General features: G+C 37.6%; 1 protein-coding gene across 3 annotated transcripts in view; it reads right to left on the bottom strand.

Moving 5' to 3' along the window:
• The window catches only part of SETD3 (SET domain containing 3, actin N3(tau)-histidine methyltransferase), a 62,317-nt gene that overhangs the window by 19,641 nt on the left and 25,670 nt on the right, over nucleotides 1-17,006 (bottom strand). For all 3 annotated transcript variants that reach the window (XM_040067091.1, XM_040067093.2, XM_040067092.1), the window contains 3 exons: nucleotides 14,115-14,263; nucleotides 12,926-12,998; nucleotides 12,150-12,406 (listed from right to left, as the gene is read on the bottom strand). In XM_040067091.1, the coding sequence (XP_039923025.1) occupies nucleotides 12,150-12,406; nucleotides 12,926-12,998; nucleotides 14,115-14,263 (479 nt within the window). The remainder of the gene's footprint in view (nucleotides 1-12,149; nucleotides 12,407-12,925; nucleotides 12,999-14,114; nucleotides 14,264-17,006) is intronic.

The following is a 17,006-nucleotide window of genomic DNA, read 5'->3' as shown; positions in this document are numbered from 1 at the left end:
AGACAGTAACCCTTTTCCCTATTCAATCACAAAATGCTAAAGCTCATTTATCAGAGCTCCTAATCTTAATGGGGAATTTCCATTAAAATTGGCTTAACATCTGCTTGTTTACCAAGTGATGCAAAGAACAAGTCCAATTACTGTAACACACAATACAATGTCTGAGTAGAAGGAAAAATTAAAGTTTACTTAGTGTTAAATTTGTGTTCATATCTACACTACTAGATTTCTTGAAAAGAGCTGATGTATTTTTATGTGAAGTCATATTGCCCAGTGTTTCCTTTCTGCTATTAACCCTTGTATAATCCAAGTAAGAAAAAATTATTTTAATCACTAGATGTGATCCAAGTTAGGTTTCTTTTTAAAAGACACCACCTCTGAGATAAACTGATCATTGGACCCATCTACTAGTCCACTGTAATACATAGCCAAAAAAAGGTTTTTAAAAAAAATCCTTGGTTTTGTTGGTTTCCTGAGTTTGTAGACAAAGAGATGGTTGGACTTTGTGACAACTATTTCAAGTACTCACAAGGGCAATCACTGCATTGATATCACTAAATCAGATTTCAATAATCTCAGAAACCTCTTGTATCCCCATTCAAGTGGAAACAGCTCCACTCTACCCCAGGAAATGATCGTAGCTAGTGTTAAGAGTCTACTGAGGCCACCACTGCACTCCCTTCACAGCCCCCAAAACACTCAGGGTGCTTGAAACAGTTAAAGCCAAAACCACTTTAAGCTTCCACCTTGTTAACTTTCATTCCTTTGAACATAAACCCCAAGGGTTAGTTGCTTTTGACCAAACAATTTTTTTCCTCCTCTTCTTTGCAGATCCTTCCCTCTTTCCACTGTACTCATTAACATGGGAAGATTTCGTTATGAGCCTTAGTGGATGCTGTTTGATGGTTTCAGGCCAACGTGTAGGTGTACAAAAACACAAACACACACACATTCAGGGCCAGAAGCAGGAAGATCTGTCAGCATTTGCTGGTTACTGTCCCTTTCCCAGCTCTAGAAATCCTTTGAAGCAGCAGCCTTGAAGAGAAACTCCTCTCTGTGGAGCTGCTGAGGCTTTAACTGCCCTAAAGCTAAGTAAAATAAAGAATTCAGAATGGAGGATCCTAGTGATCTACAGGGAAACAAGAATTCACTTTTTCCATTGGACATATTCTGCCTAACCTAATGACGGAAGCCAGTTCACTGTACAGGACAGGAGACAAAGCCAAAGACTATTTTACTTTGTAACAACAGTTTATAACTACAGAGACATGCTATGGAATTTTCAAACAGCCCAATTCATGAAGTGCTACGAATAACGTTCACAAACTTGTGCGGTTACATGACTTTCCTAGCAGGAAAAAAAAACCAACTCTATTTTGCAAAACTTAATAGAATGAATCTTAATTAAAAAAAAAAAAAAAAAAAAAAAAAGTGCCACAGGATTGGAACTTCTTAAATCTAAATAATATTCTCACTTATTTCTTTATATCAGCAATTTTTATTTACTTTCTGCCAATAAACACAAGAAAGCACTGTTCCAGACTATTAGGGGATTCATGCTGCAGAAGCAAAGTGGAATGACTCCTTCTGGTGCAATGGAATTCAACTGCGTAGTCCCCTTTTCTGTACCTTCTACCTGCAAAAATTGTTCTTTGTTAATGAGACAGCAGTGGCGCAGCAGACAACTCAAACCATTAACTATTAACTCAAGGGTTCCGAACGACTGACAACCCACCTCATATGCAACGTGGCTGTTACTGCTTGGTAGACAGAGGACACAGAAACAACTCCAAACTGACTGCAGCCTCCAATCCAGTGCCAACTCCTTTTTTAAATAGAGGCAAGAAAGCCATGGACTCCTTAACATCCACTTCTTGATTACTCCATTTCAAAATACTACTAATTCTGTATGTGTGTATGCATGCATACACAATTCTGAAATACTCATCTTTCCCAAAACAGAAGACACTCAGATACAGCACTTAAATAAGTGAGCAAGTTTTCTAAACCATTTTTTGTACTTTCACAAAATCACTTAGAGCTGAGTGTTGCCCCATTAAGGGCTGAAGTGGGAGAAGCTGGGCTGAGATTAGAGGTGTTTTGCAATGAGACAGCCTCCCAAGTCCCTCCCAAAGCAGTTCACGTAACAGAAAGACACATGAGCTCCATTATCTCCTGTGGTAAATCTCCTTGCAGAATATGAGTTTACTGTTCATGTCGAGCCTTAGATTTATAGGTCCACTCTGCAGTGTTTCATTCACATAGGTACAGTAAGATAGCTATAAAACCCAGCTTCCTTGCAAGGGTCTATGTCTGCATACCATGACACATCATTTACTCTATAGGCTCTTCCCGAGGTACAAAGTTTACCTTGAGCATTTTTCATGTCAGGAAACATTCTACCTTGTTAATCACAGGAGCTGGACTTTGATGATTCTTGTGGGTCCCTTCCAACTCTGGATAACTCATGATTCTGTTTAGAGCAGCACACAGGCACTATGCTCATGCACAAATTCATCCCACAACTCTACTATTAGTGAGCTCCACTATTAAGTGAATCACAACCCACCAAAAAAAAAAAAAAAAAAAAAAAAAATCCTGTGATAGAAACCCTGAAGTGAGCTGCTTTGAAAGGACAGAAACAGTATTTCTGATTCACAACCACTCTCCTCAACCAAAGAGTTTGCTAACAAGCAAACATATTATGCAGTATGGCCAAAGTTTTGTTACCTGTGAATCAACTACTCAAGTTTCTCAATAAATCCTACTAGGAGCCACTTAGATGGAAGCTTGGATCACGATCACCTCATAACCAAGCTTCCACAAGCCATGGTAAGTCCTGGAACTAGAGGACTACTGGGGCTACAGTGGCACACACATTCAAAACTAAAAACTTACCATTTCCTCTTCAACCTGCATTTGAAAACAATAGTACAAGAAAATAAACTTTGGTTTACTTAGCAACATATCAATGTCCTACTGTGTGGAGTATTAGCATTGGGTCTGACTGAGGAGGATAATCCACTTTGTAATTTAGTTAAATTACTAATTTTAACAAAGATAAGTACCCTGTATAATTTTGCAGTGCTTAAAGAATACATCCTTTGAGTATTCCACTCTAAGAAACATCAGCTTGTTATAATATTTTAAATTTATGGAACATTTGTAACTGCTGTTATATCAGGAAAAATATTAAATCTGCACAATAAGTACAAACTTTATATGAGAAAGTATACTTGTAAGTGCATTATGATCTCCTGAGGTCTGCTGAGGCATTCGCTTCCACAAAAGACACAGACAACATCCCTGGGGATAGACTCAAATGTCTCACAAAGTGCAACTCAGTTGAAAAAAAAAAGGCTACTGACAGAAAAGCAAACAAAAAACTGTCTCTACTCTATTGGCTGTAAAAAGAGATGCTTATCTGCATTCTCAACCAGGAGAGTGATTGAGAACTCCATCGTCAAAAAAATGTCTTAAAAGCCCATACTACTAACAAGAGAATGTATTATTCCTCCCAAATGTGGTTTAAACTATGCAGAAACAAATTTTATTTTGCGCTGGCACATACGCTTTGAAGTACATCTCTGCTTCTCTAGAGGAAAGCAGGCGTTTAGGCCACTATAGCAGAATCCATTCAGAATATGAAATAAATTAAAACCTGCAGATTAGGAGATTTTAACAATGTCTGTACGATGAAAGATAACATCTACATCTAAAATGGAAGATATGTTTTATCCTGTCTGTCCTCCAACTCTGAATCATTTTGACTGTAAGAAATAGCAGACACCATGCAGGACATGCCTGTATTTCGATCTAGGCCAGCACGGTCCAACTGGTGCCCGTCATCTGAATCTGGACCGCAGGATGCCTCCATATGGCCTGCCACCTTTTCCTTGGAGGAGATAGGGAACAGCTGTTTGAGGAGCAAACGCTGCCTGAACAGCCAAACACCTCCTCCTGTGTCCGGCTGGCTCAAAGCCCAGAGCTGTCGCCGTGTTCCTGTGCAAGGCAAGGAAGGAACGGGGGAAGAAGGCAGCAGAACCTCCCACCCACGCATGGACTTGAGCTCTTCATCTGCCTGACTCGGACAGATGCAACCCAGCAAAGCCTGGAGCTGCTTCTGCCACGGAGAGGGGCGGCCACAGGAATGGCCCAACAAAGCCCCAGGATCTGCTGTTACTGTCATCATAGCCGGGGGTGGGATACACCAGAAGTGACACAAAAATCAGGAATTTGGCACATGTTTACAAAGTCTAAACCACCTTACAGCAGATACACTAAGTGGTACAGTACAAGCATACTGACAATCTTCAATCTGCTGCCAGCAAAACAGATTAATACAATATTTTGGCCTTCACAGAGAAGAAAAACACAGAAAAGCATAAATATATTTCATTATTAACTGCCTATTTATTTATTATTGATCAAGAAGAACAACTAGGGCATTGAAATCCAGAAAAAACAAATTAGATAGGAGCTCTATTTTTACCTTTGCAGCTGCCCACTCAATGCAATTTTAAATCTCTCCTTAAAGTGACATGCATGGCAGACAAGTAAACAAAAGGGAAAGATTTTACAGGGTTTACTACTGGGCCGTCTTTCTTCCACCCATTTTTCACAGTGTTGCTGGCATAATTTCTGAAAAAAAGCTATTTGACTGGTACGTCAATGAGTATAAATCAAGCAGGGAGGAAAACCGAGAATCCTAAAGACCTACCTGGTACAGAAACAAAACTCAATTCTGTTTCAAATCCATTTGCTTTTGACTGCATATTGGTTGAACTCTTCGGAAGCATTAAAATATTTTCTATTACATCAACTTAAAAATAATAAACACCTTCTGATAGGGTGTTTTAAAAGACAGTATACTTGTCTGCATTCAACTCAAATATCATTTAACACACAAAAGTTAAATGGTGGTGTCTTCAAGCCAAGTACAGAGAGACACCACTTCATGCTGACCTGGAAAATCATATGCTTATTGGAATAGGACAGACTAAAAACAACATAGAAAAATAATGTAAGAGCAGCATAAATCATATTGAAAGCATCATCACAACTTCAAAAATTGGTGTAAAAATTATGCTAGAGAGGTGAAATCTCACCTAATATATCCAATATTGCAGAGTCACACATGATACCTGATTTTAAAGATGCTATAACATTATTTTAAAATCTAGAACTTGATGTGTTAAACATCCTAACTAAAAGGATATTCCAGTCCCCAACAGCTAATGACTGGATTTTAGAATTTCATTCACGCTAAATCAATTAGTCAAATTTTAAATGAATAATATATGAAATTTAGTATCTGATCAAAAGGGATTACAGCCTCCAGCAAATTAAGTTCTCTGTCCAGTACTGCACGCAAACAGATCAAAACATCTTTGGCTAGATTACTGCAAAGCTTGTATTCACAATGGGACTACACCACCACTTTCACAAACAGTGTTCAGATGTCAATACACCCTAGTCAGAAAAGCGTTTGACAGTGTTCCTGTGAAATGCTGGAAGCAAACGAGACTACAGATAATACTTAAAAATTATTAACAACTTCTACCAAAGAGAATCTATTAAAAAAAATATTAAAAAGAGTGTGACTCATGGGGCAGCTTCTGCCTTCTTGAGTAAGAGTAGCTTGACAGAAGGAAAAGAAAGCACTAGCGAGTGTTTGCTCATTAACTTTGCAAAGAAACATAACACTGAATCGAAGAAAATAAGTGCTTGCTAAAATGTTACTTAAATAGGTGAGCTTGCTTCCTCCATTCAATTAGAGTTTTAGAATTAAACTGATCTCTCTTGTACTGGAGAGCCCAGCACTGGACACAGTATTCTGGGTGTGGCCTCACCAACGTTGAGTACAGGAGAAGGATCACCTCTCTCAACATGCTGCCAACAATCCTAATGCAGTTGAGATGCCATTACACCTTTTTGCTGCAAGGACACATTGCTGGCTTATGTTCAGTTTGTCCCCCAGCATAATAATGGGATTATTTCACTCCAAGTTCAGGACTTTGCACTTCTTGCTAAACATCAATTGGCAGCCCATTTCTCCAGCCTGTCAAAGTCCCACTGGATGGCAACTTACCAGAAACTGAACTGAGGCTGAGAGGCTTGTAGTTCCCTAGGTCATCTTTCTATGCTGAGGATAGGAGTGACATTTGCTTTCTTCCAGTCCTTAGGAATGTCTCCCAGTCATCATGACCACTCAAAGATCACCGACAGGATTTGAGTTTGCATTGGAAAGGACCTTTATGGGTCACCTGGTCCAACTCTCATTGTGATGAATAGGAACATCTTCAATTAGATCATGGTTGCTCAGAGCCTCATCCAAGCTGACCAGGAATAGGGCATCTAAAACCTCCCTGGGCAACCTGTGCCAGAGTTTCTCTTATTGTAAAAAATGCCTTCCTCAGATCTAGTCTAAATCAACCGTCTCTTAGTTTAAAACCACTACCCCAGTCCTCTTGTAACAAGCCGTGCTAAAAAGTCGGTCCCATCTTTCTCACCCCCTTTTAACTCCAGAAAGGCTGCTTTAAGGCCTCCCTGGAGCCTTCTCTTCTCCAGGATGAAAAAGGCCATTTCCCCACAAGAGAGGTGCTTCAGCCCTCTTATTATTTCTGTGGCCATCCTCTGGAATCTCTCCATGTCCCTCCTGTGCTGGAGACCCCAGAGCTGGGTGCAGTACTCCAGGTGGGGTCTCATCAGAGCAGAGGGATTGAATCCCCTCACTCAACCTACTGGCCACACTGCTTTTGATGCAGCCCAAGGTACAACTGGGCTTTCTGAGCTGCAAGCACGTTGCTGGTTCATCCACCAGCACTCCCACAGTCCACCTCTGCAGGGCTGTTCTCAATCCCTTCAACCCACAGCTGTATTGATAGCATGGGTTGCCCCAACACAGATGGAGCCAAGAGCCCACTTCTCAAGCTTGTCCAGGCACCTCTGGATGGCATCCTTGTACTTGGGACTCCTGAAGGCCAGTCCTACCAGCAAAGGAAGACATTTGGCACCCCAGATTTTAACATGTTCTATGTCATAGTCCCCACTCCATCCAGCAGTAGCCCACATTTTCCCTGGTCCTCCATTGTATACTCCCCATGACACCTATGTACATACAGAAACGCTTTCAGTCACCTTTGATACCCCTTGCAAGATGCAATTACTGCTGGGCTTTAGCTTTCTTAACCACATCCCTGGATGACTGGACAATGTCTCCAAATTCCTTCCAGGTTACCTGTCCCTGCTTTCACCTTCTCTATGCTTCCTTCTAATGTCTGAGTTTTTACCAGGAGTTCCTTGTTGATTCACGAAGGCCTCCTGACATTTTTGCCTGACTTCCTGTTTTTGGGATGAACTGCTCCTGAACTTAGAGAAGGTGATCTATCAATACTAACCATCTTTTCTTTCTTGGATCCTTCTTTTTTTCCAAAGCCTTATCCCATGGGACTCCTTCAAGCAAATCCAAGAGGTAACCAGTACTGCTCTCCCGAAGTCCAGCACTGTGACCTTGCTGTTTGCGCTGCTTCCTCCTCTCAGGATCCTGAAATCCACCACCTCATGGTCACTACAGCCAAGGCTGTCTTCAACCTTTGCATCTCCAACAAACCCTTCCCTTTTTGTATGAGGTCCATGAATGTAAGTAGCATCTGTCCTATTTGGCCCCTTTATTGCTTCAGTGAGGAAGCTCTCCACAAACCCCCTGGACTGCTTATGCCCTCCTGTGTTGGTCTTTTAACAGATACCGGAGTGAAGTCCCCCATGAGGACCAGGCCCTGCAAATATGAGGCTATTTTTAACTACCTGTAGAAGGTCTCATTCACGTCTTCCTTCCTCCTGATCAGGCAGCCTTCTAGAAGAGGCACAGTACAATGTCAACCATATTGGTTGAGGTTCAGTTTTTTGTCTGTTTGTTTTTGTTTTTCTTTCCAGACAGACAACTTGCTGGTGCTCTTCAGAAAAAAACACACACCCCCCCCCCAAAAAAAACACAAAAAAACAAACAAAACAAACAAACAAAACAAAAAGAACCAAAAAAAACAAACAAAAAAACCCAACTAAACAAAAAAAAAAACAACAACAAAAAACAACCAACCACAGTGGTCCCTCAGTGATCCAAAGACTACAGGCTGAAAACACTGTGTAAATCAATGCCAAACTGCCATCCTGGACAGTTCCACAAAACTGGTGTTTCTTCCAGCCCATGAGAGGCAACTATATACAGGTTATTACCCACATACAGAGTGCCTCTGAATGGATATAGCCATGGCAAAAGCTATGGTTAGCTAATGGGCTCTGCTGGTTTTGGACTTGCCACTTAAAAGATTTTAAAACTCAAGTTATCATTAAATTGTCTTTTATTTAGGCAGGTAGTAACAGCCTTTACTACAGCTGAGGAAAAGATACAACACTGCTTCAAACCCATCATGCTCAAAACGTAAATGCTTTGGACACTTCCACCTTCTCTAAGTGCATTCCTTGTCTTCATATCTTGTTTTGATTCACAAAAAATTCTCTGCAGCTGACTACAAACAGGCATAGAGATGCACCTGAAAATCAAACACAAAGACCACTGCATATTCTTTTTAAAAAGCTTCAGACTTGGCTGTATTTTCTTTAAGAATATAATCTCACTGTGACTGTCTGTAAACTATATGGCTCCCTCTTGTGTCTATCATACCACATTTCAGTGGACAAAAAATATTTAACATCAAACCATAAATATTTGGGCTTTGTTCACAGTCCTGCAGGCTTGCAGTGCTCATAAATGTTAAAGAAGTCACAGACATACCTTCCTTTCTCTTCCCCTGAGGAGAGAAAACCCTGCAGCTTATAGAATTACTCTTTGGAATAAACTATAAACAAAATCTTCCGAACTACAAGTCTGCAGCACTGAAGGTAGTCTTTTGACCATTCCCTGTATTTTGATACCAATGCAGAGGCCAAATGCACCATTAAAGTACATCTGCAACAATTTTTTACTAGTTTTTAGTTATCAAATTACTTATGTTTAGAGAGGTGTCAGTGTGGTTTATAGAGCCTGGCTAACACGCTCAAGAGTTTATTTTTGTCTGCTCAACATCCCACCTGTTTCTGCTTATCAAACCAGACTACAGCTTAGCTTGCAACAGCTGTGAAATTCATAAATCTGCCCATTCTTCATGTGCAGCCAGACTACACACTTGGAGAAAGCCAGAACCACAGCAGTCACTCTTATGGAGAAGCTCAGGAAATAAAATAGAGCAGCACTTCTCAAACCATGTTTGAAACTGTAAACCTATCAGAAGCCAAATTATTTTAAAAGCAGTCTAGCAATCCTATTTGAAAGAAAAAGAAGCATCTGAAGATAGGACCTGTTAAGCCTTTTATTTCCCCCCCCAAGAAATATTTTGTAGACTAAAAGTGTTGTAATCAGAATATTTTGCCTGCACAAAGTAGTCCTTTTTTTTAGCACCATCAAATAGCAAAAAAACCCAGCTTTTATTTCAAGATACTGTTAGTATTACTTCCTGCAGTAGAACAACTATCAATAAAGTAAACTTAGTTTTAAGATTTTCGTATTGCAAAAAAATATATTTGTATTTAAAAAATATACTTTAAAAGGTATTTGTACTCTGAAAAATATTAGTCTGCATACTGAAAGCAATATGAAAATCCTGGTCACACAGGACAGCTTTCATTAAAACACTAAAGCAGTAGTAGTACTGAATGAAATTATGGTATACAAAAATCTAAAAAACCCTCATTTCATCAAGCTTGCAGAGTACATTGCCTTTCATAGATAAAGTGGGTTTGCTTTGCTTTTTTCATTTATATGACAAATTTCTCTTTCGCTGTTTCTTCCCTTTTCCATCTGCTCATGAATTACCCTTAGCATTAGTATTTTGTGGGTCAGTTTTGTTCACAAAATGAAATGAGTACTAGCAAGCTGATACTAAAATTAATTTCCGCTTTTATGAATAAGGAAAATTGGTACTTTGTTTAGGGAAGAAAGACTTCTATCTTTTCCCTATGAACTTTTTTTTCCTCCACCATTTCATAAATTACAAGCTCTTATTTTTGAGAGCAGAAACAGAAATCAAAAATTTAAACTTTTCCATAAGTTTTCATCAAAAACATTAATAGATGCCCAATACATACAGTGGGCATTCCTGGAGCCAACTGAATTTATTTGACTTTCTAATGTGAATAGTAGTATTTCCTGAATAGTAGTAAAGAAACGTTCAGCTGAAATTGTGGTTACATGGCAGTGCTGAAGTAAGGCACCAAACAACCAGAAACCACATAAAATTTAACTAGTATTTATTACCTCTAATTCTACAAAGGAAAATAAATAAAGCAAATGAATCCTACCTGATCTACCTTCATGCTCAAGTTCAACAATGTGAAACAGCTATAAAACAAGATATTTAACAAGAACACAAGCAATAAAAGCATTTGTCAGGAGAACAAAAAAAAATCTAGTTTTCTGATCATTCTGCATTAGAGTTGGGTTTTTTTTAATTAATGTTGCAGTCACATAACCTCTCACATAATACTACTAGTGTAGGATTAGTCAGTGAAAATGATGGACTGGTCATAGTTATAATGCAGCTGATTCAGATGATCCAGTTCTGAAAAGAACTGCAAGAGCAAGAATAGCAGGTAGCAGAATTGGATAATATTCCACAGTATTCTGCTAATAACTTCTTAAAAACAGTGGACCTTTTTAGGGTGAAAAAAATGTTCTAAGGCACAGCATTTGGAAGCTCTGTTTGATCAGGCAGCATATTTTGAGAAAGTAAGTGAAGGCTGGAAGACCAAGTGTGGACTGGCAGTCTAGGATATGATACAGAAAGAAAAAGTTAGCTGAACTATCATTTCCTGAAGTGTGAGATCCAGAAGGAAGAATTCAGTTTCCTTCTGATATCAAAGCCACTTTTCCTAGCTTGTGCATTTGATTTGACTTTCACCCATCATTTTCAATTGCTTCAGTTTTCTGCTCCTTATATTCCGTAAACTGAATATGTGTTTGAAACACATTCAGTTCTTGAAACATCAAACTGCTACACAAAATAGTGTAACTTTTGTTGAATTAAAACAGTTGATAGAAAAGCTTTGGAGCTCTGGTAACACTAAAGGAGAGTAGACTTGCTTTGTGTCTTCTGACCTCTCCCATAGCCAAAGAAAATGTCTCAGGATCACACATTTGGGGAGACTCAGTGCATAGAGCCATACTTTTTTTTATACAGACTGTGCCACAAAAGGCTTTGGATGTTTGGACATTAAGCACTACCTTGAGAACAACACATCAACATTCACTTACAACATTTCATCTAGATATTAGTCAGAATAACAGAGTTCTGTTAGAAACTCAGTTTAAATCATTACTTCAGAACACAATGAAAAGTTCACCCATCTCAAGCCTCTCCATACCCTAACTGTTACCAGATGGGTTTATCTTTGTGTTTGAAAGCAATCAAAATAATTACGCTAAATAGAACAGAAAACAACAGTTAATCCACATTCATTGGAAATACAACATATGCATTGGGTTTATTCTGTCAATTAACAATTATAATTTTACTTTGTTAAGTATAAACTACACATTGTTCAAAGAAACATAGAGGTATAGATTGTAGATTTCTGCAGGTCATGTAGAAAAGTTTCTAACCTGCAAACTTCTAGAGACAGGCTAACAGTAGCAAGATGAAAGGAATGATCCTGTCACTGCTTATCTCCTTTTCCCCAGAACAAACAAGTCCAGCTCCCTTAGTCTCCCATACAGATAAAGGGCTGAAGAAAATTACATGTTAATAGCCCTCCTCTGGTCTCATTTCAGTTGGTCAACAAGTTTCCAGTTTGTCAAGATATCTTTTGCACTGGTGGGCTCAAACTTTTGCAGTATTCCAGAAGAAGCACCACCCATTTTTAAACAAAGGGCAGTAATCACTTTCCTCAACCAACAAAATACATTTTTATATATCCGTAAGCCTACTGAACTGCAAAATTTCAATAGTGGTGCAAAAAACCAGCAGGAAATTGCTTTAATGGTTCAGACTTTTAAGGGCAATGTACTTGTACTACTATTCAGGATCACTGCTTTCACACATCCCACAATAAGGACCATGAAAACAACATGTATACACTGTATTTGAGATTCTTACCTGAATAACTTTGTAGAAATAGGCATACTGTCGAGCTGTATTTTTATATTGGCTAAAAACATCATGTATGGCCTGAGTTGACTGAAGATACTGTACTTCATCTTCTTCAAAATAGAGAGGGGTATCATATTCACTGGGGAGAGTCTGGATGTAGGGCAGCCAGAAAGAGTTGGGGTTGGCTCGCTCACAAAGGAGATGGAACGCCAATGTTATATTGCCCATGGCTTGAAGAATTCGATCTTGAGAATACAGGGATCCTGAATTAATCAAGAAAGGTGAGGAACTAAATTGATTCTCCATGGAAAATATTATCCTAGATTGACTTCAAATTAACATGATTAAATAATAGGTAAGCACTTAACCATTAAAAAAAAAAAAAAGATTTTCAGGCTTTTTAAAATATTTAGCTGCCTACATTGTATTATACTGCATGTTTTTTGAGACAGCAAATGCTTTGTGTACGACTGCACGACAAAACTAGAACAATATTCTCAATACCTCAGAACATTTTTATCTCCAAGTATTATACAAGCTACATGATATGTGTTCAAAATAACACAGACACTTGTGGAAGATATCCAGTGTACTCAGCCAGAAACTAACCGGGAAATTAAATTCTTTCCACTGACACTTCAAGTTTCTAAGTATTCCAAACCTGATGGCTGGCATGATAAGCAAGCCCTGTAATAAAAAAGATCAGCTAAAAAAAGAAAGTCTCCTACTGAAAGATTCCATAAATATTAATTTCTTTCTTAAGAACTTCCTTGAGCTCTTACCTAAGACTGAATTTTTAGCTGACTCAACCGTCATCAACAGTTTTCTAGGAACCCACAGAAACAATTCTTCAGCCTACAGAAAGGAAAGAAATGCAATAGAGGGTCAGTTAGCATTTATATGATATGCCAAGTGTCTCAAATATACACCAGCTTTAAATTACAAATTGGACTTTTTTAAAATCAAAATTATTCTGAATCAAAATTCTTCCGTCTCTTCCACTGCAAATCCAACAAACAACTTGTGTTTCATATTGTGGTAACCAAATGTTTCAATCTGCATCACACAAAGCTTTAAACACAGACACTCAGATACAAAATAAAGCCCTTCCATTTTGGAATTGCTAATACACACAACACAACCTTAAAGCTACCAGATACATTATATTGTTAATAATGACATAATCACATTCTTTCTCACAGTAGAGTTTTTTCATACTGGTAGCTTTTATTCTAGAAGAACTGTTCAGGATTTCTGTCAGTGTATTAACTGTGTGCTAACGAAGCTCTTAAATTATACTATGCTCATTTTCTAATAGTCCTTCTACAACAGCTGAATGGTCTTCAAAGCTGTTTCCCACCTACAAAATGGGAATGGAAAGACAATTTTAAAAACTTACCTTTTAACAGTTAGCAAGCTCTATGTGTGTCTATACTCCTTATCTGATGATAAAAAGAATCCCTTACAATTATTATAATTTGGGGATTTTTTAATTTTCACTGGAAAATAGGTATTGCACGCACCTCTTTCTGAGACAAAAAACCCAATTTTTTAAAAGAAGGAACATGAATGAAGAAGAGACGAGACTAAATAGGCATTGCAAATACCTCTTTTTCAGGCAAAAACTTTTTCAGTTCTTTAAAAGGGACATGAAGGAAGAGACTAAATAGTTAGAAAACATGGAATAAAGGGATGCATCAGTGTGGTAGAGTAATCTGGTGATTAAGTAAAGAGTATAGGCAACACAAAGGAAAAAAAATATTGACCAAAAATTCTTAGTACTATCAATAGTCATCAAAAATAATACTCAGTTTTATCAATAATGTTATTCTCAAGTACACAGAGATTCAGTATGTAAAGTTTCAGAACAGCATAAGCAGTTAAAAGGGGGAAAAGGGTGAGCATTTCAGAGCTCTGCAGTTACATTCCAAACACAATTTTCTAATCTAAGTCAAATGTTCACATGCTCACCTTTATCTCTCTTGTTGCTTTCAAACCAAATCCCTCCTCTTCAAAGTTAGCTATTTCAAAACCCTCTGTGGATGCTCCATTTTCAGTTGCCCACTTTATCAATTCAGGGAAATAGTCATCTCTTTTTCCATCAAAGACAACAGACAAACCTATATACACAATTTATTGAAAAACAAATGCAGAAATAAGAGTATCCACAAAGATAAAAAAAGCTCAATACAGATGCCAATGTATTTGCTATCACACAGCAGTGCTACTTTGAAGTAGCTGAGTCAGAACTGGTCTTTGTTAAATGTTACTCAATACTATACAAATGTCATGCCCAATTTTCATCAAATTCAATATTGTGCCAAATTGGCACCATCTTAAAAATGCAACTGAGGAGTAATGAAATATGAAATTCTACTCCTCTTTGCCTTTTAATAAAAGCCAAAATATTTCCAATCCTAATATCAATGATAAATGCAATCACCACAACATGTTGATACAGACAAAGAAGAATTTGAGAGGCAAGGTGTAATTTCATTAATTCAGCACTGCAAATGATGACAAGCAGTTCTTGAGTTCCCTCTTTCACATACAAGGCAGTTAGCCTTTTCCTGTAGCATATGGATCTACTAGAATATCTAAGGATAGATCTAAAATATCTAAGGATCCTCCTGAGATCAAAGAGCAAATCCAAATTTTTACACTTTGCTTCTCTAGAGGCATGTGGTCCACCAGTGAAATCACAAGCTTCATTCATTTCCTCAGTTTTCCTCTTTACTGTGAATTCATTTCAATCTCTCTGTAATACTCCTTTTGTATTTCTTTGCCTCTGTGTGTTCTCTTCAAGCCAAACTCTAGAGTCAGATCATATTAAGTGTCCAAAAGCCCCCAGAATGCTCAGGCCATTTTATGAGTGACAAAATGTCATCAGCAAGAGACTTTACATCCAAAGATATTTTGGCTAAGCACAGGGAATAAAATACATTTTGAGATTAAAATAATTTTAGGGAAGTAGCATTAGTGTATTTAAAATAACCCCTCCTGCCTCCAAATTTTGCATTTTAAGGCCCAGAACCAATCAAATCTGAAGTTAAGTGCAAGTATCATTTAAAACTTTTGTCTTTGATGACGCAGTATAAAAATTTATAAAGTATTCACAAAGTACTTTTTGGAATATAATGACCTCACAAACCTGGTAAGATTAGATGCATAGTTTCCACAGAACTCGATAGGTGTTTATACTGTACAAGACTTTGCTCTTTTGATTTCCAGCTTTTAATACTGTAGAAGACTACTGGAGGCTTTTAACATCCAGCCTGTATTTCTGACCATTCTTTAAGCATCTCTGAAATTCTATTTCTGTTCCTCATATACAGTGTGGTCCAATATTTCCCAAAATTTTCCAAACGAAAATAAAGACCAGCTCCTTTGAATTATAAGCACCACTGGGGAATAAATTGTTTCTATATGGAACAAAATATAGCTGTACTGATGAAAAACTATATTGAAAAGTAGTTTTATTTAAGATTTTGCTCATGAGTCAAACAAGGAAAATTTTAGAAATTAAAAACACTCAGTTTTCAAATTAAGAGTTTTCTATATCGAAGATCATTCCAGTTCACATTCTGCAACCCCGTGTTCTAGTCAAGGAAAGCACAAAGTATAATACTCTTGACAATGCATATTAATTTGTACATCTCAGAGCTCCCAACAGGAACTTCCCCGTCTAACTGTCTCAAGCCTTTATTAAGTTAGCAAACTGTGTAGTATTAACCACTATGTTCCACTAAAAAAAAAGTTTTGAAAATTGCCGTACCATTCCTACTCACTACGTACAAAAAAAATGTTATGTGGAAAAAGAATTGTAGGTCAATAGCAGTGTGGTTAGTAGGTTTTGTATCTTCCAAAGAAAAAAATATGCTCTATTAACATGATACTTTGATAATTCTACCATCTCTGCCAGCAGCGCCTTCCCCATGGATAGTTTGATCTTTCTGGTTCAGAAGAAGGATACAGCAAAGAGGCCAACCCCAATGCTAACTCTGCTCTTATTAACCTGGATTATGACTCACTTTAACATATATATTACATCATAAAAAACCTGGGCATGTACAATAAGTTTATAGAAGTCATGGCACAGTTAAAAAATAAACCAAGTTCATGTCTACATCACTGCAGAATGCAGTCACTCAAACAGCATCATTTATTATTCCATACACCCTCTGCCAAAAACTGATGTTCAGATGTTTGTTAAGTCCTTTCATGAAGTAAGATTTTTATGCATCAGTCAAAATATATTAAAAACAGGTGTGAAAGGGGAATTTCAAGCCTCTGAAGTATTTGCTTTATCAATTAACACCATGAACTAGTCATGGTCCATTTATATGTAGTCTGGCTTTCTTGCTGTTACTGTATAAATACCAGAGAATAAAGAATTGTTTATGGCTTTTTCAGGTATGTCCAGCCCAAATCTACTCATTGCAAGTTTAAAAAGTTATTTCCCAGTCATTAAAATACATCAGTCATAAAAGAGGTCAATTTTACTAAAACTTATATGAATAGCATTTTTTAGAGCGTGCCTACAAATATAACAAAATTAATATTAAAAAAGTGTGATCAACAGCAAGATGTCACAGAGCATAACAGAAGAAATCTGGTCTAGTATGAAAAATTAGCATACCTTAAACTTCAGAAAACTGGCAATAAAATTACTCATTAACTGTGATGTAATTTCTTTATTTTGATTATGTGCATCATTTAAAGCAGCTGGACTTATTAGTTGATGTATTTATTTTGTGCATTTACATGTTTTTGTCATCACTTGATGTCCTGATGTTTTATTGCTGAAACTGTTTCAACATCCACTGAAGTCTTGATGTAAAACAGTTACAAATTTAAATTCAG

Source organism: Hirundo rustica, chromosome 6 (genome assembly GCF_015227805.2).
Source record: "Hirundo rustica isolate bHirRus1 chromosome 6, bHirRus1.pri.v3, whole genome shotgun sequence".
NCBI lineage: Eukaryota > Metazoa > Chordata > Aves > Passeriformes > Hirundinidae > Hirundo > Hirundo rustica.
Note: the sequence above shows the minus strand (reverse complement) of the source record. Positions and strands in the feature narration are given on the sequence as shown.